This window comes from Henckelia pumila, chromosome 2, assembly GCF_033568475.1.
Source record: "Henckelia pumila isolate YLH828 chromosome 2, ASM3356847v2, whole genome shotgun sequence".
Taxonomy (NCBI): Eukaryota; Viridiplantae; Streptophyta; class Magnoliopsida; order Lamiales; family Gesneriaceae; genus Henckelia; species Henckelia pumila.
The window spans coordinates 18,488,538-18,502,263 of NC_133121.1; the positions used below are offsets into that span (position 1 = coordinate 18,488,538).

At 34.0% G+C, this 13,726-nt stretch overlaps 1 protein-coding gene across 10 annotated transcripts; it reads left to right on the forward strand.

The window, feature by feature from the left end:
• The first annotated feature begins 365 nt into the window (after window positions 1-365).
• On the forward strand, window positions 366-12,162 carry LOC140879279 (quinolinate phosphoribosyltransferase [decarboxylating] 1a). 10 transcript variants are annotated; one of them, XR_012149387.1, is made up of 15 exons: window positions 366-1,061; window positions 1,282-1,327; window positions 1,934-2,050; window positions 2,444-2,517; window positions 2,603-2,745; window positions 3,533-3,666; window positions 3,782-3,845; window positions 3,930-4,012; window positions 6,341-6,424; window positions 6,515-6,667; window positions 7,248-7,424; window positions 9,690-9,757; window positions 9,942-10,392; window positions 11,437-11,536; window positions 12,011-12,162. XR_012149387.1 is itself a non-coding variant. In XM_073282956.1 (12 exons), exons 3-12 carry the CDS (start codon window positions 2,462-2,464, stop codon window positions 10,036-10,038), a joined length of 1,059 nt encoding a protein of 352 aa, XP_073139057.1. In that variant the 5' UTR covers window positions 366-950; window positions 1,282-1,327; window positions 2,444-2,461; the 3' UTR covers window positions 10,039-11,425. The 10 variants fall into 10 exon arrangements, 1 of the variants encoding a protein (XP_073139057.1); XR_012149386.1 differs by having other exon boundaries at window positions 366-950; XR_012149383.1 differs by lacking the exon at window positions 1,934-2,050 and having other exon boundaries at window positions 366-950; window positions 9,942-10,178; window positions 10,270-10,392.
• The last annotated feature ends 1,564 nt before the right edge of the window (window positions 12,163-13,726 follow it).

Below are 13,726 nucleotides of genomic sequence, written 5' to 3' on the forward strand. Positions count from 1 at the left end.
CATGCGATCAAGTTATCAATTTCATCACACCATTTTTCTCACATCTTTGTGCATGCTTAAGTAGTTCAAAACTCATCAATCATATGTGAATCATTGAAATAATATAATAAACAATTTTTAAAAGTAAAAAGACCGATGGACCAACACGTTCGCCAAGTGAATAATTTCGTATGTCCTACTTCTAATGACGGAATGGATTGACGGACATGTCGTTTATTATAAATTTCAAGTTTTCTTTAAAAATTTTATAAAATATTATTTATCTAAAATTTATATTAACAAATTCCAAATTTTATTTTAATTTTTTTACAAACACTAAAATTGAATTAAATTCCATGACTAAAATACAATTCCAATTCCATTTTCTCAGCCATCCAAACACACTGTGAGCGCGCTCTCTCCTCATCTCAAACCCACTCTTCCCAAATCCCCAACCGTTGCCTGCCACTCTTCACTGCCGAAACGCCGCCCTCCTCCGCTGAATCGGAAATTTGATTTATGGTTTCGAAGCTCACTCTATAAGCTTCGATTCGAGTCATCTATCGGAATACTTGGGCCCCGAATCGCGCGACCCGTGCCTTGATCGCGACCGGTTATGCGTGAGCTGTCATTCTTCGTTTGCTTCAGCGATTTTAATCCGATTTCTGGATTTTTCGTGGTCTTATAGCTAGGATTCAAAGCTTAGAATATTATTTCGAACCAAGCCCTGTCTTTCTGTGCAAATCCAGACGCAACCAACCACTTTTCCGGCCCATCCCAGCTTAGTTTGCTTCGAATCTTGGGTGTTAAGCTCGATTTCCAGCTCGAGTCCAGCTTTGTCCAGTCATTTCCAGCTGCGATTTGAGCTTCCTTGCAAGTGCTTTGCCACGAGACTCCCTGTTCCGGTGTCATTTGAGTTTAGCTTCGAGTTTGGAAGCATTTTAAGATCGATTCCAGCTTGTTTTCCTAAGGTATAGGAGCTGCGGGATGTGAGATTTTTCCCCTTCGAATTTAAAATTCGAGTGATCGCACTACATTGATTATATTATTGGTTATATGTGCCAAAGTTGGACGAGAGCTAGGTGTGATTTCTACAACCTATAATTTATGTCAAATTAGTATTGCGATATTTTAAAACTTTAAAGTGTTTGCAAGAATTGTTGGGACTATTTTGAAGAATATTGAGCTAGAATTTATCAAAGTAATTGGATGCTTGAAATGTTGGAAATAATAGAATAGTTGGATTATTTAAGTAATTATTGTTGTGTGGGAAATTTATTCGGCTTTGTGTATTATTTTTAGGCCAAGGAGATAAAAGTTGATCATTGGAACCGTTGAGTTGGTACAGGTATGTTACAGTTTGGTAGCATACGATGGTAACACATAAATTATGTTATATGCATATTTATGTCATTTTATGTGATTTCGATGGGCTATGTGATATTAAATGCCTTGTTTCTTATATGTTCATTTATTCGACATATTATATGACATTTAGAATAAGACATGTTATGTATGATATTGCATTTTGAGTCCGATCGTTTTTGTTACCCGATTCATATTGATTGTACTCTTGACACTTGTTATTGTTTCGGAATCAGTGGGTGGCTTTCGAGCTGAGTGAAACATGAGACGAATATACGATCGTCCATAGATGCATTTTCTGCGTGAAATGCTCTTGAGATCTTGATATCATATGTATTTTGATATTGTGCCTTCCTATTGTATTGTTGACTGCTGTGTGTGGACCAAGTCGTGGGTGTTTGATCTGACAGAACACAACATACCTCACATACTTAGACATGGTGGTTTACCTATTGATATCGTACCGTTTCTTGGCTCTTGTTTACCCTGTTCATATTGAGCTCATTTACATGCATTGCATATTGCAGTCATAAATGTGTTATGCATTGTTTATGTTTATTGTTGTGATTATTTAATTGTTTCATACCAGAATCCTAATCTTATTTTTCTGGTGGGCTACTGTGGCTTCTTTTGGGCACCATGGTAGGTCACCCAAGAGGTATTGCTACGCTAGGCGGAGAGTCCGCCAGTGGAGCTCGGGGTTGAGGTTGGGTCATGTCATTGTGTCACCCCGCTATTATTATATGTTTTTTTTCATATATTTATATTTTCCGAGAAGATACCCCTAGTATTTTGTATTATGTTTGAGAATTTTTGAGGTTTGGTTATTACGTTGTTGTTGGCCTTGCCGGCTCTAGTATTTGGTGGGATGTTTTCTATTGCTTTTATGTCTGGCCGACACTCAGCTTGTGAATATTTGAGTTTGTTTAGGTCTTAGTTTGACTTAATTTGATATAAATAGTTGTCTGTGTTTTTTTTGGTATGTCCTATTTACGGGGAGGTCATACCGAATTGTTTCTAGGCCCAATGTCTATTTTAAACCAATTTTAGCTGCTTTCGATAATAAATCTTTAATTACGTGTTAATTTAATGTAATTAGAGTAAAGGAGCCCCACAGATGTCCAGAGCCTTTATCGTACCTCAATTCTCAATTTTCAAGCCCTCTAGGAAAAGGTTTCAGTCTCACACACTTCATTTTCTGGGCCTTTCAATTTCTTTTTTTTTTGGTTGGTTTCTAATATCATGAGATAATCTGCAGATTGATTGTAAACATGTCAGCAACTGCCTCAAAAAATGTTGGAATTCGAGTTGGGTCTCCGGTGGTTGAGCCTCCAGCGCACCCGACTTATGATTTGAAGGCCGTGATTCGGCTCGCTCTCGCTGAAGACGCTGGTGATCGAGGTTTAGTTTTCTGTTGGCAATCTATAGGATTCGACTCTTGTGATTTGAATGGTCTTATTTTTAAATGATGTGACGTTGATGAAAATTTATTTTTAGTTTTGGAAATAAAGATGGTACTGTAAAACAAGTGCAAGTTTTTGACATTGGGTTTATGGTCAAGAATGTTGTAACAAAGAAGTGGTATATGCTAATATGAGTATAGTTCTTAATGTTATTACAAGAATGATTCTTTGAAGGTTGTTTATCGATTGCATATATTGTGTAAGAGTTTTCAGCTAAGCATTTGTTACCATGCTCAAAATTTTGTTATCGTAAAACATATGAATCAATCAGGAAAGAACAAAGAGACATACATTTTGGGGGAAATAATTGTACATTGTGACTGTCCGAAAGACCGAAACTTCAAGAATTACGTTTTTGGGATAGAAAATTAAGAATTGAGTAGCAGAGATAAAGTTTAAATTTGATGAATCTAGTTACATGATGAAATGAAATTATTTTTCAAGAACTGAATTAAAGGCCATTGTACCGCGTAAACTCATTCATGAGTACAAATATTAATGATGAAGAGTTTGGTCGGAATTATCTATTTTTGTCTCATTTGCATTGCTTAGATGAATGTTCAAAAAATTCAGTTGAGCCACTGACTTGAGAATGTTGCCCTACTTTTTAAGCAGCTATGATTTTATTTTCACGATTTCATCGATATTTTTAATTGGAACAACAATTGACAAAAAAAAGTAAAAGTCGTAAACTATTAAGTTCGAGAACTTTTTTTCAAATACAGGGGATGTAACCTGTAAGGCAACCATTCCAGTTGAAACGGAAGTGGAAGCCCATTTTTTGGCCAAGGAAGATGGGATAGTTGCTGGCATTGCACTGGCTGAAATGGTATTCAGTGAGGTTGATCCTTCACTTAAGGTATCTAAAAACTTGAATCTCTATAATTTCTGCAGCTATTAGTTCTTTAAAGTATTTGTTTCTCTCTTCTGAAGAAAGAATGGTGATTTTAATAGTTGATTTGCATATTCGTCAGGTTGTGTGGTACAGAAAAGATGGTGATAGTGTATATAAAGGTCTGCAATTTGGCAAAGTGCAAGGTAAACTGAACTAGTTTCCAGTCTGATTAAATTCTTGTTTAGGAAATTCGAGATTATCTGATATAGATTCACGAAACTATGCAGGAAGAGCTCATAGTATTGTTGTAGCTGAAAGGGTTGTTCTCAATTTTATGCAGAGAATGAGTGGAGTAGCGACTCTAACTAAGGTACGAGCCTGACAGTTGGTCTTTCAATTTATAGAGTTATTTCAAAATTTATGCTGTTATAGATCATCAACATTTAAATGATGTGCCCTGAATGAACTTTTCTTCTCCAATGAACGTTCTGTGAGAAAGAGGCTATGCACTTGGATGTTCTTTGGATCACTCTTGGATCTTTCACTTGAATATTGCTATCAAGATTGTGGTCTCATTATTTACCTGTAGCTATGGTGAGAATAGGTTTGCTTTGACAAAAAGCAGGGAAGCGGGCGGTCAAACTGTGTATTTTTAATAGTATTTGAATTTTTAATTGATTGTAAATTTAAATAACAAAAAAAATATTTTTTTTAAAAACATTAAGAAAAACTATTTTCATCCAATAAAAGATGAGTTTGTATCGGATAATACGGAAGATGTGAATGAAGAGCAGGCAATCGAATTAGAATCTAACAAAGAATTAGACAGTGTGTTTAGATTTGTTTAATGTTCTTTTGTTGTAAAGCCTACTAAATATTGCAACTTTGAGAGTTCGGTCTTTCTAAAAATGTGAGAATTTATGCATGAAACTTAAATTTATCATATTTATGTATTATTTGATCTATTTGTTTGTTTGAGATAATTAAATTATAGTAAAAAAATTAAAAATACATTTTTAATTAAATTATTGTTTCCCACTAAACACTTGCATCAACAGTACTTGAAGTGTTCTAAATTTTACATTTCTTCTTGATATTCCTACATGCCTGGTAGTAATTACTCGGGCAACCATTTTTAGTTTCTATGGAACTCTTGCAGTAGGGTTTGCAGGATGTTGTTGTATTATGCTATACTAGTGCTTTCTTATCTCGTCTCCTTAAATTCATTCTTAATCTTGAAACGTGTGAAGCATTTTTAGGTCAATGTAATTGTTCTCCATTACAACATCCCAAATAGATCCGGTGATGAGCAGGATTAGGCATGTGTAGCTGATGGGGTTCAGTTGAATTTTTCACATAAGCCATGACAGTTGAATTGTTGAGTTCTCATATAACATATATAGGATTTCGAATGTGGGTTTGTGATTCTCACCCATGATATTCCCATCTTTCATAGCCACAAATCATCAAAAGAATTGAATAAGATTGCTTGAGAAAATTTTTGCTTCAAATTGTGGTTTGCGATCTTCGAGAATTCTCCATCACAAAAAGGCTGGTAGGGCTGGTGATGAGACGTTTGAATTGTTCTCCTCTGTGCTTAGTGTCGTTAGTCTTCAATGATGAAAAAATAGCGAATATTGGCTCTAATATTACAAAATTTTGTTGTTTAAATTTTATTAATTTTTTATTGTGCAAATACCAGAAATATATAGATGAGCATGACTCACAACTGCTAGAAGTAGGGTGTAGGGTTTAGTCCTCAATGATGAAAAGGTGGCAGATCAGAGTGATTGGCTCTAATGCCATAAAATTGTGTTTGAATTTTTTTGATTACTTTTTATTATTGGGAGATGAAATATATAGAAAGACAGTAACTCACGGCCTCTCAAAAGTAGAATAAACTTTATTAAATTCCTTAAACAATTATGATTGTTAAACTGAATAATGAAATGTTTGAAAGGTGAATCTTGTTGTAAAAACATAACAACCAATTAACAAAAGTAAAACAAATTCCTAAAATTAAAGATGTATATAAAAATATTTATTTTATCCAGCGTTTTAAAAAACGTAGCGTTGAGCCATAACATTTTTGTCCAGTCATAATGCAGCGTAAATAGCGTACCGCAAAGTGTAAGCTATTCGTGATTTAATTCAAAAATAGAAACATGTATGTGAGTAAATAAGTGAGATAATTAGCCACGAAACCATACCAATTCTTCATTACATGTCAAAATAAGTCAATCCAAATAACCAAAAACAACGTCAATTTAGAAATTTTGTCAACGAAAACAACATAAAATAAAAGTAATCGATATCATCCAACTCTATTTCACTATCATCATCAAATACTACCTATGGTTGGAAAATCTTCACTATCAAAGTTTGTTCATCATGAGTTTCAACATCCATATAATCCTCTTCCACATCAACGAGAACCAACCTTGCTTCTTTGGGACTTTAATTTTGGTCAAAATATGTCAATTTTGGGCCTTTAGCTTTTGCCCAAATAGCCCACGCTGTTTAACTCGCTATTCCCAAAGAATAGCGGTTGCTATTCATGCAAAACGCTATTACACGGGCGCTATGTAGTGCTAAGTCATAAAAATGCGCTATACTGCGCTATTTAAAACATTGATTTTATCATATGACCTTGATTCTCCTGACATGAAGAAACTTGTTAGACTTAAATTTCTTGCAGGCCATGTCAGATGCTGCTCACCCCGCACGTGTTTTAGAAACGAGGAAAACTGCTCCAGGTTTACGTTTGGTGGATAAGTGGGCGGTATATATTGTTTTCCATTCTTCCTCTAAATTTAATATCAATGTCCAGCCACTTTTCTTATTTCTGGCCTTTTGCTTTATTTTCTTGAAGGTATTAATAGGTGGAGGACAGAACCACCGAATGGGTTTGTTTGACATGGTCATGATAAAAGACAATCATGTATCTATTGCTGGAGGTATCGCAAATGCCTTGAAATCTGTGGACCTCTATTTAGAGAAAAATAATCTTCAAATGGGTGTCGAGGTAGCTCATTAATTTTTTTAGTGACCATGGATTAGAGTTCTTGTATGCTATTACAGCGAAAATTCTTGTTTCTGAAACATGAATATTTGATGAATGTTCCTGAGGAATAGGTTGACTTGTCCCTTTAAGTTGGCTATGTGGGCAACGCAACTTCAAATCTTCATGATTGGAATTCCCCAATCTCTTCTACCAAGAAAGAAACTTCTTTCTGAATTTCTGATCATGGAATTTTTTTTCTTGTCTTTGGCATTATATCCATGATTAGATCCGAAGGGCATCTGCATCTCTGTGCAACATCGGATAAGATTATTGCTTCCTTTCATGCTTATCCGTGTTGCTGGTGGTTTTGGTGTATGAGCTCAGCTCAGTCAATCTATATTGAATTTGTTGGATATACCGATGTAATTTTAGGCTAGTCAATGAAAGAAAGGGGCATGGTCAACCTCTGTCAACCACTTTGTTTACTCTGTCGTCCATGTGGTTGTCATATGTGGTCTTTTATATAACATACGTTTTGCACATTTTTCCTGGAGTATTCATTTCAAAGTTTGATAACCAAGGTCTTCTCTTCTGCTAACAGGTTGAGACGAGGACACTGGATGAAGTAAATGAAGTACTGCATTATGCATCCACAACAAAGACATCCTTGACTAGGATAATGCTTGACAATATGGTTGTCCCTTTGTCTAATGGGGATGTTGACGTTTCCATGCTGAAAAAAGCAGTGGAATTGATCGGTGGAAGATTTGAGACTGAGGTGAGTTATTCATATCTTTATTGGTTTCCATTCAGTAATCTTTCAGTTTCGCAGACAGACAACAGACCGCATCAAGAATCATTTGTTAAACATATGATTTAAGTTCATATACTAGATAAATTAAAAAATGTTCTGTTATGTTTGGTATCCCGGTTCCCATAAATCCTACAAAGTTAAATAGGTTCCTACTTGGTGTGTTTGTGTTTTAAATATGTGACTGGATGGTTGGGTGATTAAGACTTGCATGCTTGTACGTGTTGGAGCATGTTTTAATATCATGCCTAAAGAATGTGCGACATATTTGTAAGCATTGTATCAAAATCTCTATATATTTGAGGGCCATTTACTTGTCACTAGAATTGCCAGGATAAATGCATGGTATTCTAGACAGTAGCAGCAAGAAGGATTTGGGCATGTTTCAGCCATAAATATTTTTTGAGCATGAGATAAATCACATTTCTACTATAAGCCTGTCTTACTTAGAGAATGCATGGATGGTACAGCTCGTGATATAAATATTTGTTTGCTTTTGTTGGTTGGTTGGTGTTGTCACCTGTAGGTGGTCTACTGCTCTGTGTCTTTATATTTGTTATAAATCAATTGCTCAGATTTCCCACTTGTTACTTGTTAAATAATTCAGCCGAAAAAATGCTTATACACATAACTTATCAGTCGTTTTAGAGATACAGAAAATATCAAAGACCTCAGCTCCAACATTTGTCCCATTGGGAATAAATGGAATATGATTTTGTTTATGTTATTATGTAAGCTTACGATCACTTTTGATATAACCAGAAAAAAACCAATGCTATTCACTTGCAACTTTGGTCAGCGGGGTGTAAATTTGTTGTACTGATGGGGGGTGATGTACTTGCATTATGAAAAATAAGTGGTAGAACTAATTATGTTATTATTTTTGATGGTATGATGATGGTCTCAGTAACAAGGATATTTCTTTGTCGAAAGGGTATTAAATTTTTTTTTTTCCAAATCTTAAGACAGTTTATTTGTCAAAGACTCAAAGCCGATTCTTGACAATGATTTGATATTCTAGTCTTTTGCTTTATCAATTAGTCATGTGCGGGAAATACAACTAAAACTGGTTTTAATCAATTGTGAGAAATTTTGAAAACAAGCACATAAGAATCAGATATCACAAATTTTAACTGAAAATCAAAGGAGAGAATTTGTAGAGGTACGGAGTTCATGTACTCGTTGGACATCCTTTTTTTCTTACATTTTGGATGTAAATTGTAATCCACTATAAGTTTTGATTCCGATGAAACCAGCTTCAATAATTTTTTATACTTCTTGCTGCAGTTACTCCTAATTCATCTCCTTTAGACCCCATTTGAATTATCTCTAAGCTGACAACTAGATTCAAGCCCCACTCAGATTATAACGTCGTCGTGCTCTATCTCTGCTATGTCCTCATCTATATTTAAATGAATTTTATAATGTTTTATTGCTGTTCATCAAGTCTTATTTGATCTGTCTCTTCCTCTGTTAATGTTTGTATTTGTCATGGTCTCACATGGCCTAATTAGGGCAATTATTGGTCGTCTCTCGTAGCCGTATGTTCATATTGCAAACTGGAGAAGACCAAGTTAGTGTCTTGAAATCTTGTGAACTGGTTGTCATATGTCGTAAACACCAAAAACATCTGAAAACCGAAAAGTAAGAGTTTATTTTTCCGATTTATGTATTCTAACTCAGTTGACAAGTACTGTTGGATATATTTTCCAAGGCGTAGGTTTTTTTATATTATTATTATCACCACATGAGTGGACTACATTTTAGTGGTCGGTTCCATGCCAAAAGTAGAACAAGAACGGTAATTTGAAATACACAATAGGTTTGATTGAAGAGTGGATAACTGGATATGGTGGATGGGTTTATCCGTAAGTTAGAAAATCTCCGGACAACGTGATTATCTGGATTCTGGAAATTATGATTCGACTTGGTTATATTGAATGGCAGCATAGGACTTATCTTCCCGTGGTATTTAATACCTTATAGTGCCAGTTTTTTGGTTTTGATTTAAGCTGGCAAAAATTGTATTCATGTTCGTTGACAAATAGGCTTGAATGAAATGATTCTTGTATCAACTTCATCCTGGTATTTTGTCTTTGCTTCACAAATCAATGTTATTTCTTATTTAAAGAGATGCGGTTGCATACTTGTTTTGTGGAAGACTGCATTCGTTTTTGGGATTCTCAATCGCATAATCTCCATCTAAATGAACTATGCAACCTTCTGTTGCAGGCATCTGGAAATGTCACCCTTGAAACCATTAACAAGATTGGACAATCCGGGGTGACCTACATTTCTAGGTACTTATTTTTGTGATAATTCCTCTGTATTTGGTTCGGAATTTTCCTTGTACGGTTGAGATAATTAGTTAACTGGCTTCCGTCTTTAGTTAGGCTCGTCGTGAGAAATGAAAAGCACAAAAAGGAGAAGCATCCCATGAACTTTCCATGATCAACAATTTATTGTAATCTTTCAATTTTGCAGTGGTGCACTGACCCATTCTGTTAAAGCACTCGATATTTCCTTGAAAATTGATACGAAGCTTGCACTTGAAGTCGGAAAGCGAACAAAGCGAGCATGATAATCTTGTAAATAGGGTAGCATTCAGGTTATATGGACTCAAACAAGGTGGACAAGCCATGCATCCTTTTCGACCGTTGGAAGGAAACCGAAACACCAGCATTGAGCTGAATGCAAATAAATATTCTCATAAACATCAAGGCATGTTAGTTCTGTTGTCGCCTTTATTCTTCAACCTCGAAAAATTTGATTGTCATGACTTAGGAGTGATAGAAAATCTTGTGGTTCACAGGCTAGTTTCTGCGCTGAAAATTTTACCCAACTTTCAAGTTCTTTTACATCTCGATAGATTTCCCGAGGCTCTGAAACTTAGGCGAATAAGAAATTCTTTCGAGTTTGATTGACGGATATGAAGGTAAGAATTGCGAAACAAATATATTGGTTTGTTTGGGTGAATAAATTGAGCATTGTATTTGAAATTTCCAGCTAGTTGCTCAAAATAAAAAAATAAATAAAAAAAAGAAAAGAAATGTCCGGCTGGTTGTTTTTTGAATCGTTATGGATTTCATATTAGGATTTCCTCCCTTCAAATACTCCTCTCACATTCAAGTGCTGCAAAGTCAATAATTTAGGACAATACTTTTTCTAATTTCAGGAAATATTTTTACAAATTATAAATTTGCAGCTACTGGAAGATATATTTTTGAGGGTCGATCTAAGTGTATTCGCTCATAAACTTGTAGTATCATTCTAATATACCCAAAAGAATATTTGAATAGGATTTCCGGGAAATGAGATCATGCTATTATGATATTGTCTTACGTTTGCATCTAATGATTGATATTTATCCATACATTTGAGGTTAACATTTTTTTAGTGAATCTTACATGTAAAAGTGTAGATTAGCTTGGTTGGGAGGCTGAATGTCTTGATAATATTTATTTTGGTCATTGTTTGTCATTTTTCCCGAAATCGTACTTTTTTTTTTTGGATCGTCAAATTCCTTTATGTTTCGTAATATTTCACATTTCTGTCTTTCCCGTCATATCCCTCTTAAAAACTAATATCCAGCTCTACTTCTCTTGACCAATCGGATTAATCTAAAATTTAGTCTCTCTTTTTATGTCACAACCCTCATTAATTCTATTTTTTTATTGACTCGATTTGGTCATCCATTTTCAAAAATATTCTCGAATTGGTTATGTAAGTTTAAATATTTTAAAAAATTCAAGCATTTTAAAAAAACACTGGCTGATTAAAGAAAATAACGTACTGTTTAGATCGAGTCGTACGGTTAGATATCACTTTGTTTGTGACATGGGATTGGTAAATGAAATTGATGCTCCGGGATACATCTCGGGGTATCATCTGATGGTATCCCGAGATATATCAATTTTTCACATAAACTTAGACCGAGATTTATAAGCAATAAACAGGCTGTCGGTGATGGTTGTCTCAGATAATTATGACTGGTTCACTATCTAAACTAAGACCTGGACTTGTTAGAATCATCAGAGCTTGGGTCACGTCTCATCAGATCACGAGTCTTGTCCTCTCAGGTATGGATCGACATCATGGGGTAGATGGTTTAAACAATCTAAATAAAAGAAAAGTTTTATATATATATATATATATATATATATATATATATATATATATATATATATATAGTTTTTTATGGTGACCAACACTATATGCCTACTTCATGCCCACAATGTACAATAGATGAGTTGACCGATACAATAGATGAGTTGACTTGTACATGGTGAGCATGAAATGTGCATATAGTGTTGGGCACCATAAAAGAACTATATATATATATATATATATATATATATATATATATATATATATATATATTTTCTTCCCGATTACAACGTGAGAAGAGAGATTTCTGCACTTTTTTCACCACGGTGTTTCTCCTATGTGTTCTTTTATCTATCTCCCATGTTTTCTCTGCATGACTTGGACATCGAAAGGGTCATGTCGGGAGAAATTCCGGCGCTCCTAACCAATTTATTCATGATTTTCAGGAAAAAACGAACGGAGAAATCACGAAAACGAAGGAAGAAAGTTTTGGGAATGCATTAGAAATATAATAGATGATGGAAATATAGAGATAAATAAGATGATATGACAAAATAGTGATTGGTATGATTTTAATAAGAACGATTGGATTTGTATATTGGGTTGTGAAGTCTAATACCTCGTTAATTTATATACAACTAGCAACCGTGGCACACGCGATGCGTGTGCGACGTTTGTGTATGAATATTAAGCATAACATGTGTGATAATAAGTGGACTATGATATAAAATTATACATCGCTTTAATCGTAAAATTTTTTTACTATACCTCGTAAAATTTCCAAAGCAAGAACCCAACTTTAGACAAAATTAATATTTGACCTTTCAAAAACTTTAAAGAAAGAACCGAGAGAAAGAAAGACTACTAACCAACGGAAATAAAACAGTATATGAAAATCGTACTACATGTCGTCAAATTTAAACCGGCGGTGTTGGTTTGAAGCTACATTATATACTACTCATAAGCTAGTAAAGTAAAATTTCATCAAATTGAGTAACATAATGAGAAAAATGAGTGAAGCCCATATGTAAGAATTCAATAATCAAATACATATTTTAAGTTTTTTCACTCATAAAAGAGATTCTACATATTTAATTGCAATTGCACCACTGAGTAAATATTATTTCGCCTCATACATAAGTTTTTATGTACCATCATAGCTTAAAATTCCCAAATTTGATCAAATTCATACACTGTAGCACTGCTAAAAACACATTTTCTTGAAATGGGCATAATTTGAAATACGTAAAGCATTACCCTCATTGAAAATCAAAAGCATCATGAAGACAATTATTCAAATAATACTGTTGCATGTGTAATCTCGTATATTATCATGTTAAGAGCAGAAAACTGAACTCTACAATAAATGCACAAATTTCACTCCACATCAGAAAAACCACAGCTTAAACAAATTGTCATATTCTCTAACAAAATCAAACTCAGACTAAAGATGACACCAAATCCAAATGTAATACCTTGGCTAGACCAACATTGAAGATGAGAATATTTTGGTGTTGGAAATAAAAAAAAATTTAACTTGTTCAAAGTATGTAGAGAACCTTCAGATTCCTAAAAAAGGTGAAACATCTTGAAAATTGAAATCACAAAAATATTGATGGTTCTCATCTTTAAATTCCACTTCTCTATCATTGAGATTGGAGGTCAATTCAACATAATTCAAGAAAATAAGGAAATTGATCTAAAGAATTTGCAAAAAGAATTTACTTTAATAAAACTACACCAAAGAACAGTAAGAAATCAAAATGTCATTTACTCCAAAAAAAAATTATGAAGATATCATATCACAACTTACTTACAATCTTCAGTGCAATTTTTAACCTAAATACAAAATGAAACAAACAAATATTATCGGGTAAGAAAAATATGAAAAAATAATCACCTACATAATTTTTTTATGATAATTTAAACGCCAAAAACATGTTGATATGCATAAATAGGGAAGAAGAAATCAGAATTGCAACATCTCGAGAGTGTAAAATGGAAAAAAATGGACAACATAAAATCATTAACAAACAGAGGTAAAGGGAAGAAGAATGAAAGACTAAATGAAATTATGTTCATGATTTTCAATAGTGAAAGAATAAAATATAAATAAATAAACAAAGTACATTATTCCATACATGTAGTCGCCAAACAATAAA